General features: G+C 38.3%; 1 protein-coding gene across 1 annotated transcript in view; it reads left to right on the top strand.

The window, feature by feature from the left end:
- The first annotated feature begins 3,889 nt into the window (after positions 1 to 3,889).
- Positions 3,890 to 27,522, top strand: part of Cadps (calcium-dependent secretion activator 1) — a 49,029-nt gene continuing 25,396 nt past the window's right edge. The window contains exons 1-2 of the mRNA XM_028314573.1: positions 3,890 to 4,099; positions 27,441 to 27,519. Of these exons, the coding sequence (XP_028170374.1) occupies positions 27,450 to 27,519 (70 nt within the window). The 5' untranslated portion in view covers positions 3,890 to 4,099; positions 27,441 to 27,449. The remainder of the gene's footprint in view (positions 4,100 to 27,440; positions 27,520 to 27,522) is intronic.

Genomic DNA, 27,522 nt, shown 5'->3' with positions numbered 1-27,522 from the left:
AGCAGTAGTTGATCAATGGACGCGAGCTGGTGACGTCACGCAGCTCGTGGCCTGGAGGGGGTTCTGGTCACGCTGGCGGTGCTGGTATGCGGCGCGGGGCTGGCGTGGCTAGCGGCGGGGGCGAGGGGCGCGCGGGGGCGGGCGGCGCTGGCCACGCTGCGCGGCCGCGCGACGCATGACCCGGAGGTGCGCTACCTGCACTCCGACAACGATGACGAATAAACTGTTGATGAGACTTACGTTATTTTCTTAGTTTTTTTTATTGAAACCTTGAGTCTTGGAGACAGAATGCAAATTACTCTTTCGGACCATTTTCCTTAAAATACAAGGCTAGGTTTGGAATCGCGCTAACTACACGCTGACTGACCGGCGCAGACAGCCAAAATGTACCTAATGAGGCGTCAGCGCCGAGCAATCAGCGTCATTCAGGATGATTTCCTTATGTTACATACACAAAGCCAGTCTATATGCTGGCTCCTTCCTTGCGATAAAGCTAAGTAGCTTTCCAGCGAGAGGAAATGCTGCTAGCAACCTCGTCTCTTTGTCTCTCGAACACGAGTTTATCAATCGACTTCGCGAGCTGGTGACGTCACAGCAGCTCCTAAATATGGAGGAGATCAGTAAATAGTTTGTCAATGGAGTTTACGAGCTAGTGACGTCACGCTAGCTCCTAAAGATGGAGGAGGCATCAGTAACTACTTTAGCAATTGTCTTCGCGAGCTGGTGACGTCACGCCAGCTCCTAAACGTGGAGGCATCAGTAGTTTATCAACGGACGCGAGCTGGTGACGTCACGCAGCTCGTGGCCTGGAGGGGGTTCTGGTCACGCTGGCGGTGCTGGTATGCGGCGCGGGGCTGGCGTGGCTAGCGGCGGGGGCGAGGGGCGCGCGGGGGCGGGCGGCGCTGGCCACGCTGCGCGGCCGCGCGACGCATGACCCGGAGGTGCGCTACCTGCACTCCGACAACGATGACGAATAAACTGTTGATTTTTGTAATTTCTCTTCTTTTTCCTTTTTTTTCCCTGTTCCTTTCTTACATTTTAGGATGAGAGACACTTGATAGGATTTTGTTATTTTCTTCTTTTTTTTTTCCATTTTCCCTTCTTGCTGTTTAGGATGAAAGAAAGGAGTAGAAATCAACAGTAGTCTCTTTAGGGCATCATTCTTCTTGATTGATGCATTTGAGGGTAGCTATGCAATAATACCAAGACTCTCTGTCTAGCTCTGAAAACCGTGTCTCAATTTCCTCAATTGAGTTCGGAAGTAGGTGACGTCATGACAACTCGTAAAAGGAGATGGAGGTAGTCAGAACATAGTTTATTAATTATTGACTTCGCGAGCTGATGACGTCACGCCAGCACCTAAAGATGGAGGAGGCATCAGTAACTACTTTATCAATTGACTTCGCGAGCTGGTGACGTCACGTCAGCTCCTAAACGTGGAGGCATCAGTAGTTTATCAACGGACGCGAGCAGGTGACGTCACGGCAGCTCCCAAAGGTGGAGGAGGCGTCAGTAGTTTATCAATAGACGCGAGCTGGTGACGTCACGCCAGCTCCTAAAGGTGGAGGAGGCGTCAGTAGTTTATCAATAGACGCGAGCTGGTGACGGCACGGCAGCTCCTAAAGGTGGAGAAGGCATCAGTAGTTGATCAATGGACGCGAGCTGGTGACGTCACGCAGCTCGTGGCCTGGAGGGGGTTCTGGTCACGCTGGCGGTGCTGGTATGCGGCGCGGGGCTGGCGTGGCTAGCGGCGGGGGCGAGGGGCGCGCGGGGGCGGGCGGCGCTGGCCACGCTGCGCGGCCGCGCGACGCATGACCCGGAGGTGCGCTACCTGCACTCCGACAACGATGACGAATAAACTGTTGATTTTTGTAATTTTTCTTCTTTTTCCTTTTTCTTTTTGTCCCTGTTCCTTTCTTGAATTTTAGGATGAGAGACACTTGATAGGATTTTGTTATTTTCTTCTTTTTTTCCATTTTCCCTTCTTGCTGTTTAGGATGAAAGAAAGGAGAAGAAATTAACAGTAGTCTCTTTAGGACATCATTCTTCATAATTGGTGAATTTGAGGGCAGCTATGCAATAATACCAAGGCTCTCTGTGTTGCTCTGAAAACCGTGTTTCAATTTCCTCAATTTAGTTCGGAAGCAGGTGACGTCATGACAGCTCATAATGATAAAAGGAGATGGAGGAAGTCAGAACATAGTTTATTAATTATTGACTTCGCGAGCTGATGACGTCACGCCAGCACCTAAAGATGGAGGAGGCATCAGTTACTACTTTATCAATTGTCTTCGCGAGCTGGTGACGTCACGCCAGCTCCTAAAGGTGGAGGAGGCATCAATAACTACTTTATCAATTGTCTTCGCGAGCTGGTGACGTCACCAGCTTCTAAAGGTGGAGGAGGTGTTAGTAGTTTATCAATCGACACGAGCTGGTGACGTCACGGCAGCTCCTAAAGGTGGAGGCATCAGTAGTTTATCAATGGACGCGAGCTGGTGACGTCACGCAGCTCGTGGCCTGGAGGGGGTTCTGGTCACGCTGGCGGTGCTGGTATGCGGCGCGGGGCTGGCGTTCTTTCCTTGCGATAAAGCTAAGTAGATTTCCATCGAGAAGAAATGCTGCCAGCATCCTCGTCTCTTTGCCTCTCGGACACGAGTATATCAATTGACTTGGCGAGCTGGTGACGTCACAGCAACTCCTAAAGATGGAGGCCTCCTCCATCTTTATCAATCTGCTTTATCAATTGTCTTCGCGAACTGGTGACGTCACGCCAGCACCTAAAGATGGAGTAGGCATCAGTAAGTACTTTATCAATCGACTTCCCGAGCTGGTGACGTCACGGCAGCTCCCAAAGGTGGAGGAGACATCAGTAGTTTATCAATGGACGCGAGCTGGTGACGTCACGGCAGCTCGACGACGCATGACCCGGAGGTGCGCTACCTGCACTCCGACGTTGATGTCGAATAAACTGTTGATTTTTGTAATTTGTCTTCTTTTTCCTTTTGTCCCTGTTCCTTTCTTACATTTCAGGATGAGAGAAACTTGATAGGATTTTGTTATTTTTTTCTTCTTTTTTCATTTTCCTTTCTTTGCTGTTTAGGATGAAAGAAAGTAGTCTCTTTAGGGCATCATTCTTCTTAATTGATGGGTTTGATGGATGTCCATTGGGTTCGCAAGATGGTGATGTCAGGCAGATTATAAAAGGTGGTTAGGAAGACAGTAAATAGTTCGCCAGGCTTTCTATCTAGCTCTGTAAAGGTTCTGACGTCATGACAGCTCACAAAAGAAGAAAAAGCAAGTCAGTAAATAGTTTGTCAGTGGAGTTTGATGACGACTGGTGACGTCACGGCAGCTCTTAAAGGTGGTCTGAAACTTGGTTTGTATGGGACCTATTGCTGCACCACCTGCATAGCACTGATAGCACTCAGCTCGTAGCTAACATGCAAGAAGAAAAAAGTTTCTGGTATTTTGAGATGAGTCACAGAAAATTTTCTTAGAAACTAGTTAACTAGGTCCATGATTTGTTGAGTAAATAGGTAAATAGGAGCATCGTAGTAGTAATAGAGATTTATAAGACCTGCATAAGAATCAACTTAATTTTTCAAAGGTACAAGTGCCATAATATTTTACGTAAGGAGGTTCACAAAATTTGCATGATTTATACTGCAAACGTACTAAAACTTCTATCGCAGTACTAGTTTTCCCATATTTTTCTACTACCAACTCTCAAATATCAGGTCTGGCAACACTCCCTAAACTGGCATCACCGCGGCCGGAAACGCGGGCAATACAAACCGGTGACCTCGTTTCCACATCACCCTTTCCTCGCAATGTCACCAACTATGAGGGTAGCCTTGCGATACGTTATCAGAGGCCGCTATCGACCGCGCGCGCCATATTGCCGCGCGTGCGCGAAGCGCTGCGGACAAACTTGACGTTTGCCAGCCCAGTTACACCGAGAATTCTGGCGAAACTGTAAATAACATTGTAAATATTCCGAATTCGAAATCCAAAAATTGTTTTGTTTCTTCTAAAACGGAATGCTCGCGAGTGCATAGACTAAAAAAGTTTCTCTACATGCAGGCTGAATAGCAGAGCGGTGAGTCGATTAATTTTCGCTTTTCTTTTCTTTTTCTAATCGAATTGGCACTGCGTTCACTTTCTAAATTGGATTTCTTATTGTCATCAACTTACTTAGGTATATCTTACTGCAGTGTTCTTGGTTTTATAACCAGTGTGCTATGTTATGTATTATGTATAGTTTAGGCTTTTGAAGTAACCCGGAGCGGAACTGATAAAACTAATTGGTTTTTCCGCAAGTAGGTTTATGCGCGATAAAATCCTTCATTGCGTTAATCAGATGCGTTAAAGTAAGTAGGCATTGAGATACCATGAGATACATGAGAAACAAGGTTTTCAGGATCTAATAATTTATTCAGTAGGCACGTTGAGTTGATTGTTTTAGTTTTCTGAGAATTTCGATTTACGTACAAACGATTTTCAAAGAAACTGATAATTAATGTAGATTAGTTATGTTTAATTTATAAGTTTACCTAATTTATAAGGGTTAAGGATTAATAAACAATTTGTTTTACGAAGAATCTTGTTACCTACTACATAAAAGACCTACTTAAGTTACATACAAAGAAAACCTTTCATTAGAGACCAATAAAAAGGAACATAATTTCGCTCAAGAGGCTTAATATAGAGGCTTTATCTAAAGGTACTATTTCATCCAAAAATCTAGATGTGAATCTACGATGGAAAAAGGCTTCAGAAAAAGCAAAAAAAAAGTGAAAGTCTTCAGGCTGTATAAATTCGAGAACATAAAATAAGGTAGAGTTAAAGATGCATACTGTCTGTAATATGAAACTTGAAGTCTAGACTGTCTTAAGTCTGGGGACATAGTTTTGTGAAGCATTTGAATCACGATTCGTATAAGAAAGAATCTAGAACAATCCTAGGAGTCATAGAGACTGTATATAGCTATACTTTCAGGTCCTATAAAGGACCTTTTTCTTTATAGAATGTAAGCTCTTTTTGAGGTACTTTTAACACGTCCCAAAAATAGCTCCCAAGACCACCTCTTGGAGACAAAATATCGGGTGTTGCTGAGTAGAGGTGGCGGAAGAAACTCATTATAGAAATAGAAAAACTTTATTGACACAGTAAGCATATAAACAACAACAATACAACAAGAACAAAACCAATTACTGAGCCAATATGCGCTCACGCAATAGGCTGCCGCTCAGCATTTATCTTGATACTAGCGGCCGCCCGCGACTTCGTACGCGTGGATTCCGTTTTACCCCCTTAGGGGTGCAGTTTCGTAAAATCCTGTCTTAGCGGATGGCTACGTCATTAACATCTACCTGCATGGTAAATTTCAGCCCGATCCGTCCAGTGGTTTGGGCTGTGCGTTGATAGATCACTATGTCAGTCAGTCAGTCAGGCACCTTTGAGTTATATTGTATTTTAGATGTTCATAAAGGCATATCAAGAAGCTGGTTTACCGCGGACGCCCTTGCTTGTGGTATCGCGCATCCTTTCGAGGAGACACCGACCATTACTGATACTGTACCTCTAGCATGAACAACTTTCGTCTTCGAATCGTTTGCGTATTCGACAAAATTATCAACCTTCGAATTAAACGATAACGTGACAATTTTGATTCTCAAAATAAGTTTCGTTCAACCATTTCTCATACTAAGTTCACTTTACGACACGTTCACAAGGGCGCTGTTGTAGTTTTCGTACTAAATCTTTTGATGGCGATTCGAATACGCAAACGATTCGAACTCGAAAGTTCTAGCCGTACTGTTAGTGGAAAAGTTTAAGTTACTTATACATTATACAATGTAGGTATAGTGAGTCATGATTATGGAGTAGCGGGTTTAGTTGTTGGTGTTATCGTATAATTTCTGCGTCATTTAGTGTCTGTGTTATCACTCTTTGTTGAAAACCTTTGGAAGTTTTTAGAACTTCAGTGCAGTGTTCTCTTTACTATTATTGAGTTGAGGAAGCAGATAGTTCCTTACTTTGTTCTCTGGGCTGAAAATCGCCTAAACTCCTACCACAATAGTCATTTAAATAGTTCAACAATTCAAAGTTTGAGCACTTTCAGCTTAGAGCGGTTTTTATGCGATTCGGCAGTGCTTAAGCTTACCAAACTAAAGTGATTCATCGAAAACAGTGGGTTAATATTTGATAGATCGATGAAATCAAACAAATGCCAACCACTGGTTTTTCCAAGCTGTAGATAAAGAAAGCTAAAGCTGAAGAGAAGTTGCATGGTAATAATCATCATCATCAAGTAATTTTAGGCTTGACTGCAGGAACATGACACTCTCCAATTTACCAGATGTAAATGGGGGTTTAGGCCTACACAAGAAGAAAACTAAGTATCTCTTAACTAACACCCGTTTGCCAATTCAAGGTCTCAGTTAAGTGCACTTCAACTCGTGTAGAGCTTTGTTTCAAGTAATAATTGACTTTCAATCAGTTTTGAGGTTAGAATCTCTTTATTTGATCTCCATCTTTTACCTGCGACGTCGTAGTAATCCATACTACGAGTTGTAATTCATACTACGAGTTAAAATCCATACTACGAGTTATTTTACAAGTTATTAAAAAATATATTTAAAAAATGCAACTCTTGTCGCTAGGTTAATAAATACAATGACGGTGTCTTAGCCAATTTTTTTAAATTATATTAAGTATGCCTTTACTATACTTTTTAGAGCACTATACTCGTCCCAAAATAAGCTTGCTCTACTACCACTTCAGGATAAATTATAGGCAGGTGCTAAAAAGAAGTACTAGCAGAAGAAATACTTGATGGTGTTAAGTTTAAAATTCTTTATTAGTGTGTACTGTAAATAAGCCCTTTTAAGGACACTATATCTCATCATCATCAGTGATCATCATCTCAGCCATAGGACGCCCACTGCTGAACATAGGCCTCCCCCCAATACTTTTCATGCTGCACGTTTAGTAGCGGCCTCCGTCCATCACATACCTGAGACACTATAATAATAATCATCCCAAAATACAATATGTATTATGACTGGCTCTACTAGGATTGTTCATCTCCGCAAGTTTACATCGAAAAGAAAACAAGTATGATGGCACCCTACAGGATTACTATTCGACAAGGCCTCACATACGAGCGAGCATTGACTCATGCACGCGTATTCTTGTGTATGATGGAAAAAAATAAAGAATGGTGTACTAAATACTGTGCAGTAATTAACTGCCTAAATAATAAAAAAAAACACAGAATGTACTTTTTTAAGTTGCCTGAAGACATAATTCATGATAATTCATGCTTCATCATGTATTTCCTCCGCCATTTTCTGCAGTTTGGCACCTCACGTCACACATAATTTTACCGAAGTCAGCCCTACGGCTTCGGCGCAGTACCGATCACTGATGTTTGTCAACAAAATGGTGCTTGACTCTTGAGACAAGCTAAATTACACCATATTGTTAATGATATTTGAGCATAATTTTTTTTAAATTCCTTCGCGAAGTAAACCTTCTGTACGTAGTACTTTTATTATTCTGTGGCTCTACTACCACTTCAGAACAAAATATCTACTGTTGCTGAGAAGAAGTGACAGAAGCAACTCAGTCACGAAACACATTCTGCTACGCCCTTGAATAACCATTAGCGCCATTAATTAAACCCATAGCCTAAAACTATTAATTCCTCGCCACATCAGGTCTCGGTGCTCGACTCCAGTACCTAGTTGCGGTAAATTGGCAAGTGTCGTGTGTATAACTAAACGCTTCGGGTGGGGTACATGTTAGAAGCTTTTGGAGGTATTTGTGCTATAAAGGGCTTCTTTATTATAAGATTATAACCCCACGTTTTTACCCCTATCACTAGTCGATTGTGGACGTTTTACATTAACCGGCAGACAGTGGTGACTGAGTTTGTTGCAGCGTTTCTTCTCAGCTCTTGCCAAATGTTGGTCTCGAAGCGCTGGTAGGGTAAAAAGATTATGAGACATGTAGAGGCTCCTTAAGAGCAAAATATTTGACGATTTGTAAGTAACTACTTACTATTATTTATTACTCTATAAAAATAAAGAAATTTTGACTTTGACTTTACTAGTATAAAAGATGTACCCCTATTAATGTTTAGACGAATGTGTACCTTTTAATGGTCTAAAAGAAATCTCTGCCTCATAAAAGTCATTAGGGTGCTGTAAAATTCGACACTGAATAGGTAAATAGGTATCTGATCTCATTTGCCTGATCATCAATGCCTTGTGGCTATCAATAGCTTTGCTTCGATTGGAGCCCGTAGATAGCGATTTAATTTAGGAAATTGCAATGGTAGCGGTAGTAGCCTATCTAATTTTTGCCCATTAGGAACATCTCGTCAAAATTCGAAGTTTCTTATCCAATTTCGATTATTTATTTCCATACCTACTTTCAACAGTTGCTAAACGTAAGCCTTACCAAGGAGTGCTATGTAGAGCCTCCTGCTTCTTTATCTACTAGGTATTTAGTTAGATATAGGAAAAATATCGATTTTTTAACGTAATTTATATGTAAAAAGACGGCCCAGTTCGGTACCAAGAAAAGTATACGGCTTCGCCAATTACTTAAAGATCTAGGATCAAATTATTGGCGGTTTCCCAAGTCTTAACTACGAAAACATGTTATTTTAATTTTAAGAGAAGATACGCAACTTAAAGTCAAGGTCAAAGCTTTTATTCAGTACATACATCCCAAATATAGCTTGCCCTACCACCAATTCGGGACAACATGGGCTGGTGCTGAGAAGTGGCGGAAGAAACAGCGACCTTTTATTTATTTATTTATGAATAGAACGGCCTTTAGAACCTTTGTCAGCCTCTTTATAATAATAGGAATAGAAATCCAATGCTTTGAGCTTGTGCTTAAAAATACGTGGCCCCATTTTAGCCTGTGAGGCTTGAGTTGTGACGTAACACTTTCAAGTGATTTTATTTGGCCCAGAGCCAAAAGTTGATGGCCCGGGTGACCTACAGCCTGCGCTTCACGCAATGTCACTGAAAAATCCAGTTTCAGTAAATATTTTGCACGTGGAACGTTTTTATTACAGCTTCTAGAAGTTACGTGATAGATTTCTGAAAGATAATCAATTAGGAGTGTTTTTGTGGTGTAATGTTTTTAACAAAATAAGTCAGCATCATCATCATTTCAGCCACAGGACGTCCACTGCTGAACATAGGCCTCCCCCAATGACTTCCACATCGCACGGTTGGTAGCGGCCTGCATCCAGCGCCTTTCTTTTCTCAAAACCTTTTACGCTCTACAAGAAACAAAAATTTCCAATGTTATTGTTAAAAAAAAATCTCTCGCAACTTGGCCCTTACCCTACATTTATATCTTAATTAAGCTCTCTACGCTGATGGTAAAATAGCTTTTAATAACACACAATTAGAACCCAAATTGGCGTGATGCAGTCGATGAGATTGCTATTATACTCTGAGGGTGTGGAACTAGGTTTTTGATACTTGCCTTTTATGGCCACTTAAAAGGGATAAGGGACCTTTTCTGATATTGATAAAGAGTAAGGTTTCAAAGTTGACATTGAGCTTTTCTGGGACAAATTGATGACTTTACTCGGGTTTCCTATTGATACAATATTATAAAATGAGATTGTTGTGAGTTCGTGTATGTGTAGTCATGTGTAAAAAAATAGCTTTTATTTATAACGAATCTGTTTAACTTTTGGGCCTTACCAGCGCTACGACAACAAATATTGGGTAGATAGGTACCTACTTTTAATGTAGCAAGAGTTAAGAAGAAACTCCGGAACAAACTCATTTTATCTTCAGGTAGTAATTTATTTGTATTAGACGTAGGTAATTAGTTGGTATTAGATTCCTAATTACACAAAAACGATACAGATCTATTTAAAGAAAATACGCAGAATTATAATTCCAATCAGGCAACCTCTACATGGGTAACTTAGATTTCGTATTACTAATCAACGAAGAAAAGATAGTGATTTGGTTTCTTGCGCTTCTTCTTCTGGCCCATTTATTATCCCGAAGCAGTGGTGGGATCAAAGTAGGTTATATAGGGACGCATAAAAGAGCTCTTTAAAAGCTAATTTGCAGAAATATTATGACTTATATGACCTTTAGACTACGATCATAGGCTTTGGTAGCTCTATCGATTGCAATTCTCGGGATATGTGCAGGTGCTCGTTCTCATATTCCTAGAATACAGTGATCCGGGTATGACCTAAATAAAGCTATAATATAGGTACCTACTGGGTGGAATTTTGTAATGCCACTCTTAATACTGTAGATAGAAAATTTTACTGAAAGAAAACTTCCTTTATTTTTGACAAGAAAGATAACTTCAAGAAGCATCCAAAGATTTTCGAAAATTTTTCGAAATTTCACTACCATAGGTACGTACCTTCCACAAGTACATTATAACTCAATGGTTTTCTTTGAGAAAAAATTTCTATCTACAATATTAAGAGTACTTTCCCTCCATGTGGCATTATAAAATTCCACCCTGTATAGTTAATATGTACGAATTTCGAAGGCAAAATTTACAAAATACATCGGTGATTGCGTTGAAAATCAATAGCATTGCCAATTATTCGAATATGCTAGTGAAATGAAAACATAGCCTTTAGTAATATCCAAGGATTTTCGGTGTAAGGGAGAGAGAGGATTGCATTCACGTGCCTTTTCTTTTTAGCGAACGTTCATTTGTGTATTATTGAAAGGTTTGCTTTATGTGACAACGGCAAAGCGAATCTCGGGCATGTTTTGTAGTTTTTTGATAGAGGTGCTATTTTCCAGCAATAAATATGGTTGGTACGGTGCTATCGTCAATACTTTTTATTAAATAGCTAAAATAAGAGAGATTTCTAAAAGATATTTTGGAATTTAATCGAAAAGGGTTGAAGACGATGAGTGTTTTTACATTGAAGATTTATTATGATTAGCAATGTTTTGATTCCTTTGATAGTACAGTTTCTTGCTCTCAACTTTCAGTACAGTAAACAAAGATCAGCTAACTTTACATACAGGGTGTTTTGGTTCAACTTTGTATGCTGTACCTACTTAACAGACGACAGTACATAAAACTAAACACTAGCATCTTATGTAGTTTTAATAGGGGCTATATTACAACAAAAATGTAGAGTCTGTAGTGTACAACCTACTACATGCGTTTTGCAAACTACCCTCAATCATTTGCATAGTAATTCATAACCACACTTTTACTGATCGTATCTAAACACGAAAGGGCATTTAACATTCTCAACTAGAAATAGCTTTACTGTGTGACCTGGGTCACTAACAATGGCCATACATTGTAACAATTAATATTGAAAACGTTAAAAAATTCTTTTTAGCAGGTAGGTAGTTACGTTAGAGCTCTATAACATTGTAACAAATTAATATTAAAAACGTTGAAAAAATTCTCTATAAAACGCGATTTGAGTCGTCTAACCCCGGTTTTCCCCAAGCGGAGTAGAGCGGAGAAGTTTTTTGAATAACCAATCAGATTTCATAATTTCCACTTCTCTTCTCCGCTCCGCACAGCTCCGCTCTTCTCCGTTTTGGTAGAAACCGGTCCTTACTGTCTATTATGATGGAAAATGACCAAATTACAAGAACTTACTAACATCTAAAGTAGATATCTTACCTATCACTATTTCATGATACCATAACGGCTGGTACCGAACTAATTTGTATATCTAAACTAGCTGACCCGGCGAACTTTGTTCCGCCTTAATGGCAATAAATAAGCAGACTTTTTTTAATTTCGAACGGGGTAAAAAGTATCCTATGTCCTTCTCCTGGCTCTAAACTACCTCCCTGACAATTTTCAGCTAAATCGGTTCAGCCGTTCTTGAGTTATAAGCGAAGTAACTAACACGACTTTCTTTTATATATATAGATATTATATATAACTCAAAGGTGATTGATTGACTGACTGACTGACATTATGATCTATCAACGCACAACCCAAACCACTGGACGGATCGGGCTGAAATTTGGCAAGCAGGTAGATGTTATAACGTAGGCATCCGCTAAGAAAGGATTTTACGAAACTACACCCCTAAGGGGGTAAAACGGAATCCACGCGTACGCGGACGGCCGCTAGTTATTTCATAATTCTGTTAAGAAAAACCGTTAACCCCTCGGGGCAAGTTAAATAAGCTTGTGTTATGAGTTCACCACAATACTCCAGCGGACGAGATTCGTACTAACGAGTACCAATTCTATGAAAACCTTAAAGGAATAAACCAATAAAAAAACTGAGTAAGTATTGACCTATAAAATTTTAGTTTTCAGGTTCTTTTATTTTTTGTAGTCGTGAGTGAGAAAGACAGATATTGCCCATTATATCCTGCGCCCCATAGAAGCGTAGCCATTATTTATGAATCGCAGTGGGGGCTGCCAAAAAAATAGGGCAGCACTGTCTTACAAGAATCCGAAGCCAATAAAATGCAGTTGCATTGCTTTGTCTCTATTTTGCTAAACGGGGTCAAATTCAGTCTTTATTGCTTTAGGTACTATGCGTTACATTAAGAGTTTAAAATTATTTTGGACAGTAGGGATTGAGACTGATAGACATTAGGCAATATTATCTTAGAAACACGTCAAGACCACTAAGACCTTTGCTACGACTAAATAGCTGTTTATTATACTGTCTTGGTCTTGGATAACTCTAGGAGCAAGGCATACTGTAGTGGTAGAGTTATAAAGCAGGTCTAATAGCCTTATGATTACCTAACAGATTAAAACTATGCATGTAACCCTTTTATTTATTTTTTTGTTTTACATACATAGCGACTTTAGTTCGTTTACGGATCTCCTCATTTCTGATTCGATCTCGTAAAGAAACACCGAAGCCCTCTCCATATGTTCTAGTACAATAATTATAATATTCTCAACTAGAAATATCTCCATAGTCCTCTGTCTATGTTCAGCAGTGGACGTCCTGTGGCTGAAATGATGATGATGATGATGATGATGACATTCATAACGCCTTGAGTACCATAAACTTACACAACCCAAGTACTATTTGCTAGGTAGTACTCACGTAATATTCACAAATGTTACAAACTATTCCCAAATTGACAAGATGCAAAAAAGCTACAGTAAAATTGAATTTCCTTCATAACCGAATAGTAAAAAGCAAATCACAATGAACTATCCGGAACTCCCGAAGGTTCGAAGGAAACTTTGCCCATTTCTTAAGCGACGCAGTTGTATTTGTGTTGGAGTAGGGTGACCAAAATTAGAGGGGTTAAGTATACTTTTAGCAAAGACTGCAGGAAAGTTTTGTTTTGCTTGTTGGAAAATTTACGATAAGTTTCAGCTGAATAAAGTTTGCAGAAAATAAACATAATATTTACCTAATTAATTAAATTCATTTCATCATCAATATCATTTTAGCCATAAAACGTCCACTGCCGAGCATAGGCCTCCCCAATTCATTTAGTTTACATGAAAACATGATTATATGTAATAAGATACTCGTAGTTTGGTATAGTCTTATTATTCTCGTCATATTATAACCATGCTTTTTTAAAAAGAAAACAGTCAAAATTGGAATAAAAATTTAAGTCTTATTTCGAAGTTGTTGAGCTATACCCTTTACGTATCCAATTGGGCTCTACAATGTCCAATTTATTACTAAACTATTTCCCAGCCCTGTAAGATATAACCATTTGTGAAGTCCTAAGAAAAAACTGAAAGTCCGTTGCCTGAAACTTGTCATGGTCACCCCCCGGAACCGCTTTTGTGTTGAATAGTGGGGCAATTCCAGGCAATAAAGTATTTCGAACTGCGCTTCCGGGGGTGGGGGGTGAAAGAGGGGTGGACACAAATATCAGTTTGCGGTACATTATTCTCTGTTCCGATGAGTTTTCAATCAGTTTTATTGTTAATGGGAATGTACTGTATTTCAGTTGGATTAATTGACGTAAAATGAATGATATTGATTAATAGCGGACGCCTTTTGCACACGAAAATACTTTTCGCTGTGTTTTTTTGTATTATTTTATTTTCATGACAAAGAAAGGTTTATATAATCTATTTTAACAGCTTTTGAGCTTTTGCTCACGACAACCGCGTGGATTTAGGAATTTGGTTAGCTTATTTTTTACATCTTTAAAGGATGATTTTAGGTATAAAAACTAAGTATTCTATGTATATCCTTCTTCATAACTCAAGTATATCCATACCAAATTAAACCCAGATCGGATAATTGATTTAAGCATGAAGAGGTTAAAGGACAGACATACATTTTCCCATTTATAATACAATTTTACTATTTATTCAGGGCTGAACATTCAGATAACCTAATAAATATCCAAAGTAGTAACAAAAACTATATGGGGTGTAGCTCTAATAACTGGTAGCGAAGATTTCTTGTATCTCTGTCAACAGAACATCTATTTACCTACTAAACTTTAAAGATTTTACTCTTAGGCTGGGTTTTACCTTCTTACTTTAACTTTAACAAACGACTAAAATCTGTCAACTTCATACGATTGTGGGATTACAAAAAGGTCGTGCAACTCACTTTAGTGTAATTTACCCTATATATGAAGATATACGTAGTAAAGTAAGTAATACGGTACAAAATTAATTTTCTTTGGAGATCTCAACCTACTTAATCATAATTTAAATTGTAAGCTTACGTAAATCCTGATTTCAAATACGAGTGAAGTTCAAAGTAAAATCTTGAAAGTGAATTTAAAATTGGCACTCGCGTGTTGAACCCTATTGGGTAAGACTTACGTAAGCTTTCGCAATACGCCAAGAGTTTGGATTTATTTAATCAGTAATGAACCAATTAACAGCTGTAGGTTTTCTTACAAAAATATACGTTTCCTATTTCATCCGACACCATAAAAAATAAATAATATTACTTACATAAGCTCAACAGTATGGACCTAAGCTAAATAAGTGATAAAAATTACGCATTTTTTTTTCAAGCTTTTTGGAGTGTAAACTGAATTCTGAGCTAACAAAAAAAAAATACAACATCCTACTTTTTGTCGTTGTAAAAAGGAGGAGGGTCTTTTCCTTGGAAAATTGTTGACTTAGTTGACATGCCTTTTATTTTTGAATTACAGCAGCTAAAAGCCCAGTCAAGTCTAAAATTAAGAGCACAATATTTTATAACCCATTGTGGAAAATTCCAGTTCCTTATGAATATTGTGCGACATACAACTCATACAAAGCTGCTCGCTCAACGCATGCAAATTGTAAGCTTGTGAGCTTAGGCCATAAATCATAAGCACGAGAGAGAAATATTGCAGTGCGTCTTGTACGAGTGATATCTATAAGAAGGAAATGCGAGTTATGGAATGGATGAATTATGATTCGTTCGTTCGTTCGTTCGTTTCTATCAAATGACGTCTGCTGCTGGACAAAGGCCTCCCCCAAGGTTTTCCACAATGAACGGTCCTGCGCTACCCGCATCCAGCGTCTTCTCGCGACCTTCACCAGATCGTCGGTCCACCTAATAGGAGCCCACGCTACGTCTTCCAGCCCGTGGTCGCCACTCGAGAACTTTTCTGCCCCAACGGCCATCGTCTCTACGAGCTATGGATGTTTTACTTAAATGCAATGTTAAACCAAATAGAATAAACTTTTCCAACTTTTAAAACACCTAGAAAACTTAAGTTCTCCTCCTGAAAAAACTTAATATCAACATGAAACTGAAGGCAGGAAGGTATAAGTACTTTCCTTATTGCAATGTTTACTTTCCAAAACTATTCTTATAGATAGCCAGTTCCTCCGTGGTTGAGGATTCCGGGTGAAGCTCGCTTCCACCTTCGGCCTGATCGTCACTTACCATCAGGTGAGATACAGGCCAAGAGCTTCCTCGTTGTGGATAAAAAAAAAAAAAAAAAAAATTCTTAAACCTACCGACTTGCTCGATGGACCGACGACATAACGCAATTAAAAACGAGGCTCAACCACCTAGGACAGATTGTCCTGGCGCCTCAAAACAGTGAGAGTCGACCTCAAATGGGAAAAAGGGCTAGGGAAAAGAAGGAAGAAGAAGATGATACAACGAGCCTAAATCGGACTGAAGTAGGTAACGATACAGCTTAAAAAATGCCTTCAGAAAGTTCAGGAAATGCTATCATACATTTTACGGAAAATCACAATCATTACAATAATAAATTAACTACATACCTACTCTATAAGTTAAGGCAGAGGTACGGATTACAGCAAAATGTAGAGCGATGAAGAATGTTACAAAATCCGACCTTCTTCTTTTCGTGTCGACAACAAACCTACACAGTGTCTTACGCCGGGAGCAGCAAACACTGTGCACAAAATCCGATGAATACGTTCCTTTCAAATCATTTACGCAGGTGTGAGGATACAAAGATACCAAATAAGAAGTGGGAAAGGTCATAAATTACCCACATAACCTGGATCATAAAAGATATTCCGGAAAAGCCTAGCGTCCTAAGTGTGTAAATCTACATACGTACAAATGTGAGTTGGAAGAAACGGCATATTGTTGAGTAGGGTTGCCGAATTTCAGCCAAATATAATTATCTTATTCACAAATTGAATGATATTGCTTACATTGATGTGCCACCTCCTATGGCATCTTATGTAGTAGTAATACTTAGTTATGTAGTATGTAGTAATAATCATTTTGCATAATTTGCATCAAAAAGTTTACAAAGAAATTGGAACTGAAAGGAGCTATTCATCTTTGTCTCTGGAGTCTGGACACTCATGCCAGCATTTCGTTGCGAGTAAAAGGGACGGATTTATGAAAAATGCGGTTTTTCAAGACCCTAACGCTGCTTAGATCACGTCATAGTGAATCTTCTAATCAAAAATACCGATGTAATTTGTACAATTCTGTTACCATTATCTGTCAATCATCATCATCATCAGATCATTCAGTCTCCACTGCAGGAGTAGATCTATACGACTCCTTCTAATTTACAAATTGCCACGATAAGTCTGGTCTGGGATCACGTAGAATTTTGTCCAATGGCCCCAAGCTACCCATCCTTATCGCTCGCGCGTAATTATGTTGCTGTTGTGCTCGCACACTCACTGCGGGCGCCCGTCGCACAGTCGGGACAGCAATATAATTACGCGCGAGCGATAAGGATGGGTAGCTTGGGGTCATAGGACAAAATTCTACGTGCTCACAGACCAGGCTTTAGCCATTTCGTGGCAATTTGTAAATTAGAAGGAGGTAGGGTAGCTTGGGGTCATTTAATAAAATTCTACGTGCTCGCAGACCAGACCATAGTCGGATTGGGGGGGTCTAATGACCATTTGTCCCTTAGTCGCCCCTGAGACATCCACGGTTTGAGTGAGAGTGATTAGATTCCACTCTACCGCGGCATTCAAAGCTTTTTTTACTCCTCAATCTTCACTTGTGAAAGCCCTTTACGGTCGAATATTTCCAAGGGTAGATAAGATATTTTTGCAAATCACGGAACCTGTCACGAACTGGGGCATTCGGGTACAATACGACCATATTAAGCAGGGTACAGCGTTGTAATGACGTCTGACTGTACTTTTCAAGATAAAACCCAAATAAAAAGCATTTTATGGGAACATGTGAGAATGGCATTGTCATGACACGGGGTTTTTTGTAACAATCTTTTTTATTTAATTCAATGATCGTGTAGAGATTTTTTACACTGAAAAATAAAAAGGTTCATACAATTCATACGGTCATCATCATCATTTATCCATAGGACGTCCACTGCTGAACATAGGCCTCCCCCAATGATTTCCATATTGCCCGGCCTGCGTCCAGGGCCTTCCTACAACCTTTATGAGATCGTCGGTACACCTTGTGGGTGGACGTCCCACGCTGCGTTTTCCGATTACATATATCGTGTATTTTTATTAAAAGCCTCAAAAGGTTTATTATTTGAAATCAAAAGACTTGTTAGCTTACAATGACATAAGGAATCTGTTATTCTTTGAAATATTAATAAGCCTGTTGAAAATATCATTCAGATACAAGGAAAACAAGGAAATTGTTCTACAAAATATGTTAACAGGAAAACGTTGGTGGGATTCCTTTCACTTAAAATGTTTTTCTTCATAAATAGACATCTTATTTCTTTGTATGTTAGCTCTGAAGGTATCATACATTATAATATAAAATAGAGGAAAATCTTGTTCTAAAGCTGATATGAAGTCTTCTTAAGTATGATAATTATATACCTACAAAATAACAATCACACACATAGCACATTTGTGTTGAAATAGGTACAAATTAGATTCGGTCATTTTTTCAGTACTCAGGCCCTTTCCAAGGCTTTTGTGCACGTTGCAAATTAATATAGCTTGCCCTATTACCACTTCGGGATAACATTATGGGCTAGTGTTGAGAAGAAGTGGCGGAAGAAACTCAGCCAGCAATTTATTCACAAAATCCATTCCAATGAGTTGTAAACTACACAAAAAGAACTCTACAACGCTTTAGCATCATTTAACGATATAGCCTATATTCTGACTCTATACTGCTTGTATGGAATATTACCGCCCGCTTATTATGTATGGCACCCCTACATTTTACTAACAAAATAATATCTCAAAACGCACGTAGAAGCAAAACACAAGGCCGTCAACACGCATTTACCTTAATTAATTAAAACTACAATGTGTCATCAAGCAACTTCTTCCACGTAGGGACCAAACAAAAGCCTTCAGGGTTGAAAGGACCGCGTGTGGATTCACAAAGAGGGTGTCTCGAAAACCCCCTTGAGTTGTGTCATTGTGGCTAGGGTGAGCATTCGTCCGGAATTGTCACATAAGGTCAGGACATTTTGATTTTTCCAGTTAAAGCCTGGTCCGTGAGCACGTAGAATCCCGTCCAATGACCCCAAGCTACCCATCCTTATCGCTCGCGCGTAATTATATTGTTGTCGCGACAGTGCGTCGCGCGCCCGCAGTGAGTGTGCGAGCGCGACAGCAACAGGCTTTAGTTACATTATTTTATCATCAGGTGATATTGCAATCTCGTGAAGGTCACGCACGGGAAGTAGGTAGGTGGATGCATGAAGCGTAGGACCGGTCGTTATGGAAATCCTTGGAGAAGGGCTTTGTCCAGCTGTGGACGTCATTTAGCTAAAAAAAAAACTGCAAATTGCAATCAAACTTTTCTGTGTTTCTGTGTCCCTCAAAGATAGGTTTACACAAAATATTAGATACCTACATTTCGTCCACTTCTGCAAAAAAAACTATGACGCTGCCTGCGACCTTCATCACATTCTTGAGTCCACCGAATGGGAGACCTACCTACACTACGTATTCCGGTCCGTGGTCGCCACTCGAGAACTTTTCTGCTCCAACGGCCATAAGTTTCTTACGGTGTCTTATGTGTCCCGCCTCTATACTAGCACTAATTTCTGGTGGTTACGTCGGTTTATAATGATGTCAATGTTATTTCAAATTCAAATTGAAAAAAAATATAGTTTCTATTAACACAAACTACAGTTGCTTGTGAATTGTTACTAATTTTGGTCCAGATTTTCCCAAAATATCCGTTTCCCTACTTTCTAACGGTGACCCTACTTGTGGCGAATCGCTGTTAAGCTTAGGATATAACGACTTGGCCTAAAATAATAAAGAAGCGTTTTTAGTTCGACACTTCACGAAGTTTTAATGGTCCTGCCATGGAACAATACTTTTGGTCACGAACTTGTAGCATCGTCAACGGTTTTATTGCATCTTCAAAAGTTAAACAAGTGTCTATTAAAAGTGTTTAGTTATGCTGTTGTTGCGATTTTCAAAATCATAAGATTATTTCTGGCTTTTAAACGGTTTTATTTAGTTTGCTTTGTTTATTTATTTAATTATCTTATTAGCAGGTTTCAAGTAGATAGTACTTTCTAGCTTATCATAGTAAGACCTTACTATAATTCGTTGTACGTTTGCCAATAACTCAATATAAATTACTTATAGTCTTTACATCATAGTCTGATGTACAATGAACAATTGATTCATCAAAATCTGTTAAGTAGTTTGTAGGTTACTTGAAAGAGTAACAAACATCCATCCACTCTCACAAGTTTTCACGTTGAATTCGGATAGATCCAGTTTATTCTGTAACTTGATTGATACCGTTTGATAGAGCTCGTGAAGCACTTTCAGGATCCGTAACTATGTAGTTTTTCGATATCTTGTAACTAGTTGTAGAAATACTTAATCGAGTCACATCGTTTCCACTCTGTATATTTCCCTTGGTCCTCGGTGACTTCACGTGGTTGATGATATAAAAACATTAACAAAGAACAAAACAACAGATGTGGTCCGTAACCACAATCCTGCAAAAAGTATTACCAAGTTGGTATGAGTAAGTACAGTTGGATAAATTTAACTTTACATAAAGTTAGAAAGGGTACTCAGAGTGTAAACGTAAGAACATTTGAATTCGTAGGTCTTTAACTACTAAACTGCAAACATGTATAGAATTAATGTCTGTAGATTATGTATTTTATTCATGTCATTTTAAGTAAATGGTCAAAATCATTCTTAATGAGAAGTATTAGAGGAAAATTCCCACTTTAAAAGACACTAAAAGTGTTGTTAGTCTTTAAAATGATGCTTTTTATTACACCTGACTATACCATTATCCTAGCTCAGAATGAGCGTTATTTTCGCGGCGAATAAAGCAACCGGGCATTATACTGTCGAACTTTGAACTCTATCACAAAGGGTTAAGGTTTAATGTTCAATAGCAATGTGCTATGTAGCTGACTGTACATACACGCCTCACGAGGGGGATAATGGCCGCATGCTCCTGTTATTTGTTGTTTTGTTATTACGGGAGTTGTTGCAGGATGCGAGGCTTGTTGACAAGGCTTTGTGTATTTTGTAAAGGACACACTGTACCAAAGGCTCTGACAAGCTGATCTGACAAAAATACAGCGCAGGATCACATAAATAAAAAGAGCACGTACCTACCTAAATAATGAATCCTATTAAAGGATAACAGGGTGACTTTGAAAATCGTTGGCATCCTTTTATTATAAGAATCTACTCATGATACATTGTGAAGTAGCGGCCGCCCGCGACTTCGTACGCGTGGATCCCGTTTTACCCCCTTAGGGTTGGAGTTTCGTAAAATCCTTTCTTAGCGGATGCCTACGTCATAACATCTAACTGCATGCCAAATTTCAGCCCGATCCGTCCAGTGGTTTGGGCTGTGCGTTGATAGATTACTATGTCAGTTAGTCAGTCGGTCACCTTTTTTAGATTCCCCAAATATGAGACAAATCCTATGAGATTTTTTGTCATTATTTTTACTATGTATTTCTATAAGTGTTCTCTTATAAAGAATTTAAAACTATTGCACAGTCAACAGACATCAGCCTTTAAATTTTTGAAAGGCTTAATTGACTTAAACGCTTTTAAATATAAAACACTTGAAAAATACATTTCATAATGACATAGGTGTCAAATTCCCTTTATTCCAAGCGATTTTCGGGTAAATGATACCCAAAAAATTTATGGTTACGGTAATTAGTTATGACTAATACCTAATGTAACGGTAATTGGAAAAGATATGTGAAGTAACAAGAACACAATATTATGCATTGAAGAACACAAGAAAAAACGCTGTAGATTAAGGTAAATATTTGATTATTTCATAGGTCACGTACCTTTTTACCTAGTCTATCCTTATTGAAGACTTATTCTAGACCCTTTCAGCAATATTTCTGCCAAACCAAAGCTACCAAATACCAGATTTTCCTATCACAACTATATAGAATCAAAAGACTCAGTAATCTTCCATAGTGTGACCGAGCTTAACTTCTTACAAAGGATTGCTTCTCGAAAATTGGCTTTCAGGGGTCTACCCGTAAAACGAATATTTTCACAGCTGTGTACATCTCGCTCACTCATACTAGGAGCGACAGAGACGACAACAAAGCTATTGTTTTTCAGAGTAGAGCCCCCATTCCAAATACTGCGCCTAACGAGAAAACTTACCTAGTTAATAAGAAGTTTATTGTTCTTTAGAAATTTCATGGGCATTAGACAAGCAAATTGGAATCTGATCTTTATAATCCTTTCTTTAACACTTGAATTATTAATCATGCATTTTTAGCGAATAAATAATAAAGCTTATATCAACAAAAGAAGCGAAAAAGTTAAGAATACTTAGAATTAAACCTAATTTTAGATAAATTATTGTATTCTTAGGTACAGGTAGTACCTCATAAAGATAGCGGGAAGGCGCACCAATCGGCCATTGCGGAAATCATTGGGATTGCAGAAATGATGATGATGATGATTTAGGTACAGAAAATCTTAATCTTTTCCATTATCTAGGCTAGATTCTAATATTCTTATGACAAATGCAATAAGATCTTGTATACTACAGTATAATTCAAGCAATACTCGTACCTATCATAAAAATGCGGGCGCGTTATTACAATAGAGTAGCAATAGAGAGACAAGCAGTGAGTCCCTTTGCAGAATTACTATAGTAGTGTTGACTCAATCGTCCCTATGCTCTTGATACAAATGATTACGTTTATCAGATCATCGTTATAATCAAACCTCCGCAAACCACTGCTGGAAATGGGTCTCCTCGAATTCATGCCATTGAGTCCTCGTTTATTCTTTTCCAATTGGTCCCACATGGGAATCGAAGCCAAGACTTCTGCAAAAGAGAGTCCATTTTCCATCAATCATTTGAAAATAATTATTTGGGTAAGCCAAGCTGAAACGTCTGTAAGTTCACTTCATTCACCTTTCTACTTTCTAGCAATAATTATAAAAGACTAGCTGACTCAGCGAACTTCGTACCGCCTATGTTCATCAGAAGTACTGTAGGATTAGTCATCATCATCATTTCAGCCATAGGACGTCCACTGCTGAACATACCTTTACTATGTCGTCGTAGGATGTAGGATTAGTAATAAGGCGAAAGCATTTTCAAATCGGTCCAGTAGTTTAGGAGCCTATTTGATACAAACAAATAATCAAATCTTTTCTCTTTTATTTGTGAAGAAGGAGAAATGGGGTAGAAGGGGGAAAAGGGGTAAAAGGGGAAGGGTAGAACAAGACTGCTGCCTCTCTTTTTATTATGGCCGCCATGAATTATGCAAAGCGAGGCGCAGACCTCTATTTTGTCTGGCATTCGGAGTATCTGCATTCGAACACTTTACTGTCGGTCGTAACGCGAAGAAATGGTAGAACGAACGACAAAGAATAAGGTTGGACTTAAAAACCATACTTCTGATAATAGATTTAGAATTATTGATCTAAGTTCAACCTAGTATTATATTATCTGTGGTTCAACCTAACAAGTTTGAAAAGGATTTAAAACCGACTTTTGAAAAAAATTTACAACTTGTTATTTGAACGGTTGGTCGACCATTATTCTACTTCAATTAAAGCTTTAATAGTCAAAGTAGCTTGCTCAGTTGACTGTATTTTTCAAACCTCATTTCGCTTGAAAAACTTGTAGGTATACCTAATGTAATAAGTATATACTAGGTACGCTACAATGGCTTGAAAATTAGTTTAAATTTTGATTTTAATAGTTCCTATCTGATGTTATTAGGCGAACTTCCTCTTGACCTAGCTCTAATGGAAGGTGTATCGTTCGCCGATAGAATCTTAGAATATCCTGAAAACTGTGTCAAGTTTTTGAATGGAAATTTTCCTTTAGCTATAGTTTAATAAACATGGTGATATTCTGCTATAACGTAATTTTCACATTAATATAAAAACAAGATGCAAAAGACAGAGGTGACGAATATCCTTCCATCACTTTTTCAGTTTCAGCCAGTACTGATGTCCCAAGGCAAGCTACATAAAAATAAGGAATTTGAATTTGATTTTTCAAGTTTCCACCCCGAATTATCCTAGTGACCTCACTCTACATCTGGCCTTCATATCCTAATCTTTTTCATACTTATCCCCACGAAGATAGGGGCATAAAAACGAATGTTTAGAATTCAAATTATACCTATCACACGATATCACGCCTGCAGCGTCGTAGATTGTAATTCTGATCTAACACGACGATGTATTAAGGTTTTGTGTTTTTCTATATGTATGCTAATTTTATTTCTAAATGCTTGGAAGTGGTAGACCTCGCTCACATAGAATTACCTAAAATTGACCGAAAGAAATAAGTTAGTGACAGGAAATCTGGGGAAGCAATTCAGACAGAATAGATACCTTTTTACTTATAAATTACATTACATAGGTACCTAAGGTATTAAAAAACAAATCTTCATCGAATTAAATCAATGGAGCTCGAGAAAAAATATTCAAGATACAAATACGGTCTACTCTAGTTTTGTTGTGGAAAACAACATAGGTACGTTAAGTTCTTTATGATTTTTATCGAAAAAAGGACAAAAGTGCTTTTTTAAAAATTCACTTTGCAATTATTTTAACCCTTTTTTGTGTCGATTTCAATGTAAAATAACATTGTAAACTTTATAGACATAAGAAATTTTTAATTAAACCATTAGTATCTTGCGAAGGCACTTCTAATGATTTCAGCAATTAATTTTTGCAACATTGTTGGTATTGATGAAGATAATTTACACAGAATGAAAGCTTCACCCTTCGAAAACTTTAGAAATTCATTAGTCTAACGTTTCAAACTGTCTAGGCAAGATTATCTCTTTTGTTATCTTACTATCTATAAGTACTTTTAAGTTTTATGATACTTCACTAATATTATAAAGAGGAAAGGTTTGTATTTTTGTATGTTTGTAACGAATAAACTCAAAAACTACTGGATCGATTTGAAAAATTCTTTCACCATTAGAATCCTATTTTTTTCTGATGTACAAAGTTATATTTTAATCACTACATAGTATAAAACAAAGTCGTTTTCCGCTGTCTGTCCCTATGTATGCTTAGATCTTTGAAACTACACATTACAACGGATTTTGATGCGGTTTTTATTTAACAGATAAAGTGATTCAAGAGAAGGTTTATAAGTGCCTATACTTAGCATCCGTGCAAAGCCGGGGCTTGCCGTTACTTATTGATAAAACTTTTAGGCTATCAGTTTCAAAGGGTTCACGTTTTTATTGCGATAGTATATTTTTTAATAGCATCAAAGCATAACCTTTCAATATAAACGAGAAAAGGTTACCTCCCACGTAATTCGTTGACATTTTCAAGCTATGATCTTCATTCATTTGGCTAAAATACAATTCCATGAAGTCTATTATTAAAATACGGCAAGATACGAATCAATAGTCTCTTATAATAATGCGAAATCTTTCATTAAATACAGAGACAGTCTGCTTGAGTTGAAGATTCACTTTTGATTGAGTTTTGACAAATCAAACGAGGCCTAGGGGATCATGTACATACTGAAATAAATCATACATCAACATAGAGTATGTCTTTTCAGTGCAGTCTAAAGAAAATAATGATGCTGATGAAACGGCGGGTTAATTATTTCTTTAATTGTTACTCATCAAAATTGAGTATCAGCAATTAATATATTAGTTAATCGTGAGCAACCCAAAGGTAGAGACGTGTCTCGAGGTTCGCGGTTAAATAATCGGAAAACTAACATTAATTGCTTAAAATCGATTAAACGTCATTAATTAACACATTTGGACCGGGTATTTCAAGTTATTAATTAATTTTTAATGCAATTTAAATTGACACAAGGCGAACATAATGAAAAAAAATTATCTGACAATATTGACTGAGTTTCTGGCGCTGCTTCTTCTTAGCACTGGCCCATATTACTGTCCCGAAGCGGTAGTACATGTAAAAGTACTCTTTGAGTGCTCATTACAACAATTAAATGAAATTATTTTTATAAATAGGTAACTGCGACGTAACATTTTTATTTAACAGCCTAGGAATCTGCCCAAGACTCTAAAATACTTAAATTCCTTGACCTTTTATGGCAAGATCAGGATTACGCGTAGCTTAATTTCAGGCTTACCTAGAAGTGCCTAATGGAAGGCATTTTTATCATTTATTCACAATCCACGTGGGTCGAGGATTATCCCAAAAAGTCACCTTCAAAGGGATAAAGGCTGAGTCACAATATTGTAATGGAGCTAATGGATTATTGCTAATACGAGCAGTTCATTAATTTATTTGAATCAATCGAGTTGAAAGTGGGATTATGGAGTGCTAGCGGCCGCCCGCGACTTTGTGCGCGTGGATCCCGTTTTACCCCCTTAGGGATGGAGTTTCGTAAAATCCTTTCTTAGCGGATGCCTACGTCATAACATCTACCTGCATGCCAAATTTCAGCCCGATCCGTCCAGTGGGCTGTGCGTTGATAGATCACTATGTCAGTCAGTCAGTCACCTTTGAGTTACATATATTTAGATTTAGATAAATTACATTTTTCCCTGTTTATAAAGAGAAACATAACAAAGATGGCTTGTTGAAAAGCTTTAGAACTGCACTACTGAGTAGGGGGTACTTTAATTGCTATGATCTACTTAAAGGATTCAAGTGCTCTTAGCGCAAAGCCTTTGAAGTGAAAATACGTCCTCAATAAACGAGCAACTACTCTTTACTTTTTAAAGTGTACTTATTAGTATTTTGTAGTATACAATTTCCTAATAGGTATTCCTTCTCCCTTTCAGTGAGGCTAAATATTAAGCTTTTGTGAAAGGAGAAGGTTTGTTATGTCGTTCTGTTGTTGTCGTTTAATATGTATTATGTACTGTTTCTATAAAGTTTTTCTGTCTATCTAGTAGATAGGTAGATAGTATCTACCTATCTACCACAATAGTCGGGGATCGAACTGACGACCCTCGATTCGGTAGTCCGACAATGACACCGTTGAATATTGTCTTCTCAAACTTAAAGAAGTGTCATCTAACTTTATCTATATGAAACGTAAAAAGTCTGTCAAACTCCATACAAAAAACACCGGTTAAAGTTACGATTAAAGGTGATGCAACTCAGCCTTATGAAATAGGTCCTACAGTCTCTGTCTTTAGGTCCTTATTTTGTTACAGTGTCTTTTGAAAGTATTTTTATCATAATCTATCAACGTTATGAAGCATTATTGATTCTGAAACACTTGTCTCGTTGATAAAGCTGTTTTGTCAAGGCATTTTACATTAGACAAAATGATTTTTTTATCCACAACAACTCTTGGCTTGTATCTCACCTGAAATGATGATCAGGCCGAAGGTGGAAGCGAGCTTCACCCGGAATCCTCAACCACAGAGGCTGGCTATCTTACCTCTAGCTCCCGGAACACAACAATGCTGTTAACATTGTTGTTATGGCGACAGACTTAGGTAAGATGGTGGTAGCTAGCCAGGCGGACTTAAAACAAGCCCTACAACCAACCATACCGAACAGAAAAATCTGCCCCCACTGAGAATCGAACCCGGGACCTCTGCGTCTGAAGCAGGTGGTCTACAGAAGCGGTTAAAATGTTTTGTAATGTAACTTTGTTTTTCTTTGTTCCAGTAAAGCAAGATGATCGACCCAAGCTCTTCCGAAGACGACAGTGATGATGAACACAAGAAGCAACCCAACAAATTACCAGGTA

The sequence above is a fragment of the Ostrinia furnacalis genome, unplaced genomic scaffold (genome assembly GCF_004193835.3).
Source record: "Ostrinia furnacalis isolate ACB-3 unplaced genomic scaffold, ASM419383v2 OfSCF4792, whole genome shotgun sequence".
In the NCBI taxonomy this organism is placed as follows: Eukaryota; Metazoa; Arthropoda; class Insecta; order Lepidoptera; family Crambidae; genus Ostrinia; species Ostrinia furnacalis.
The sequence above is the reverse complement of the archived record's forward strand: the minus strand, read 5'-3'. Positions and strand labels throughout refer to the sequence as shown.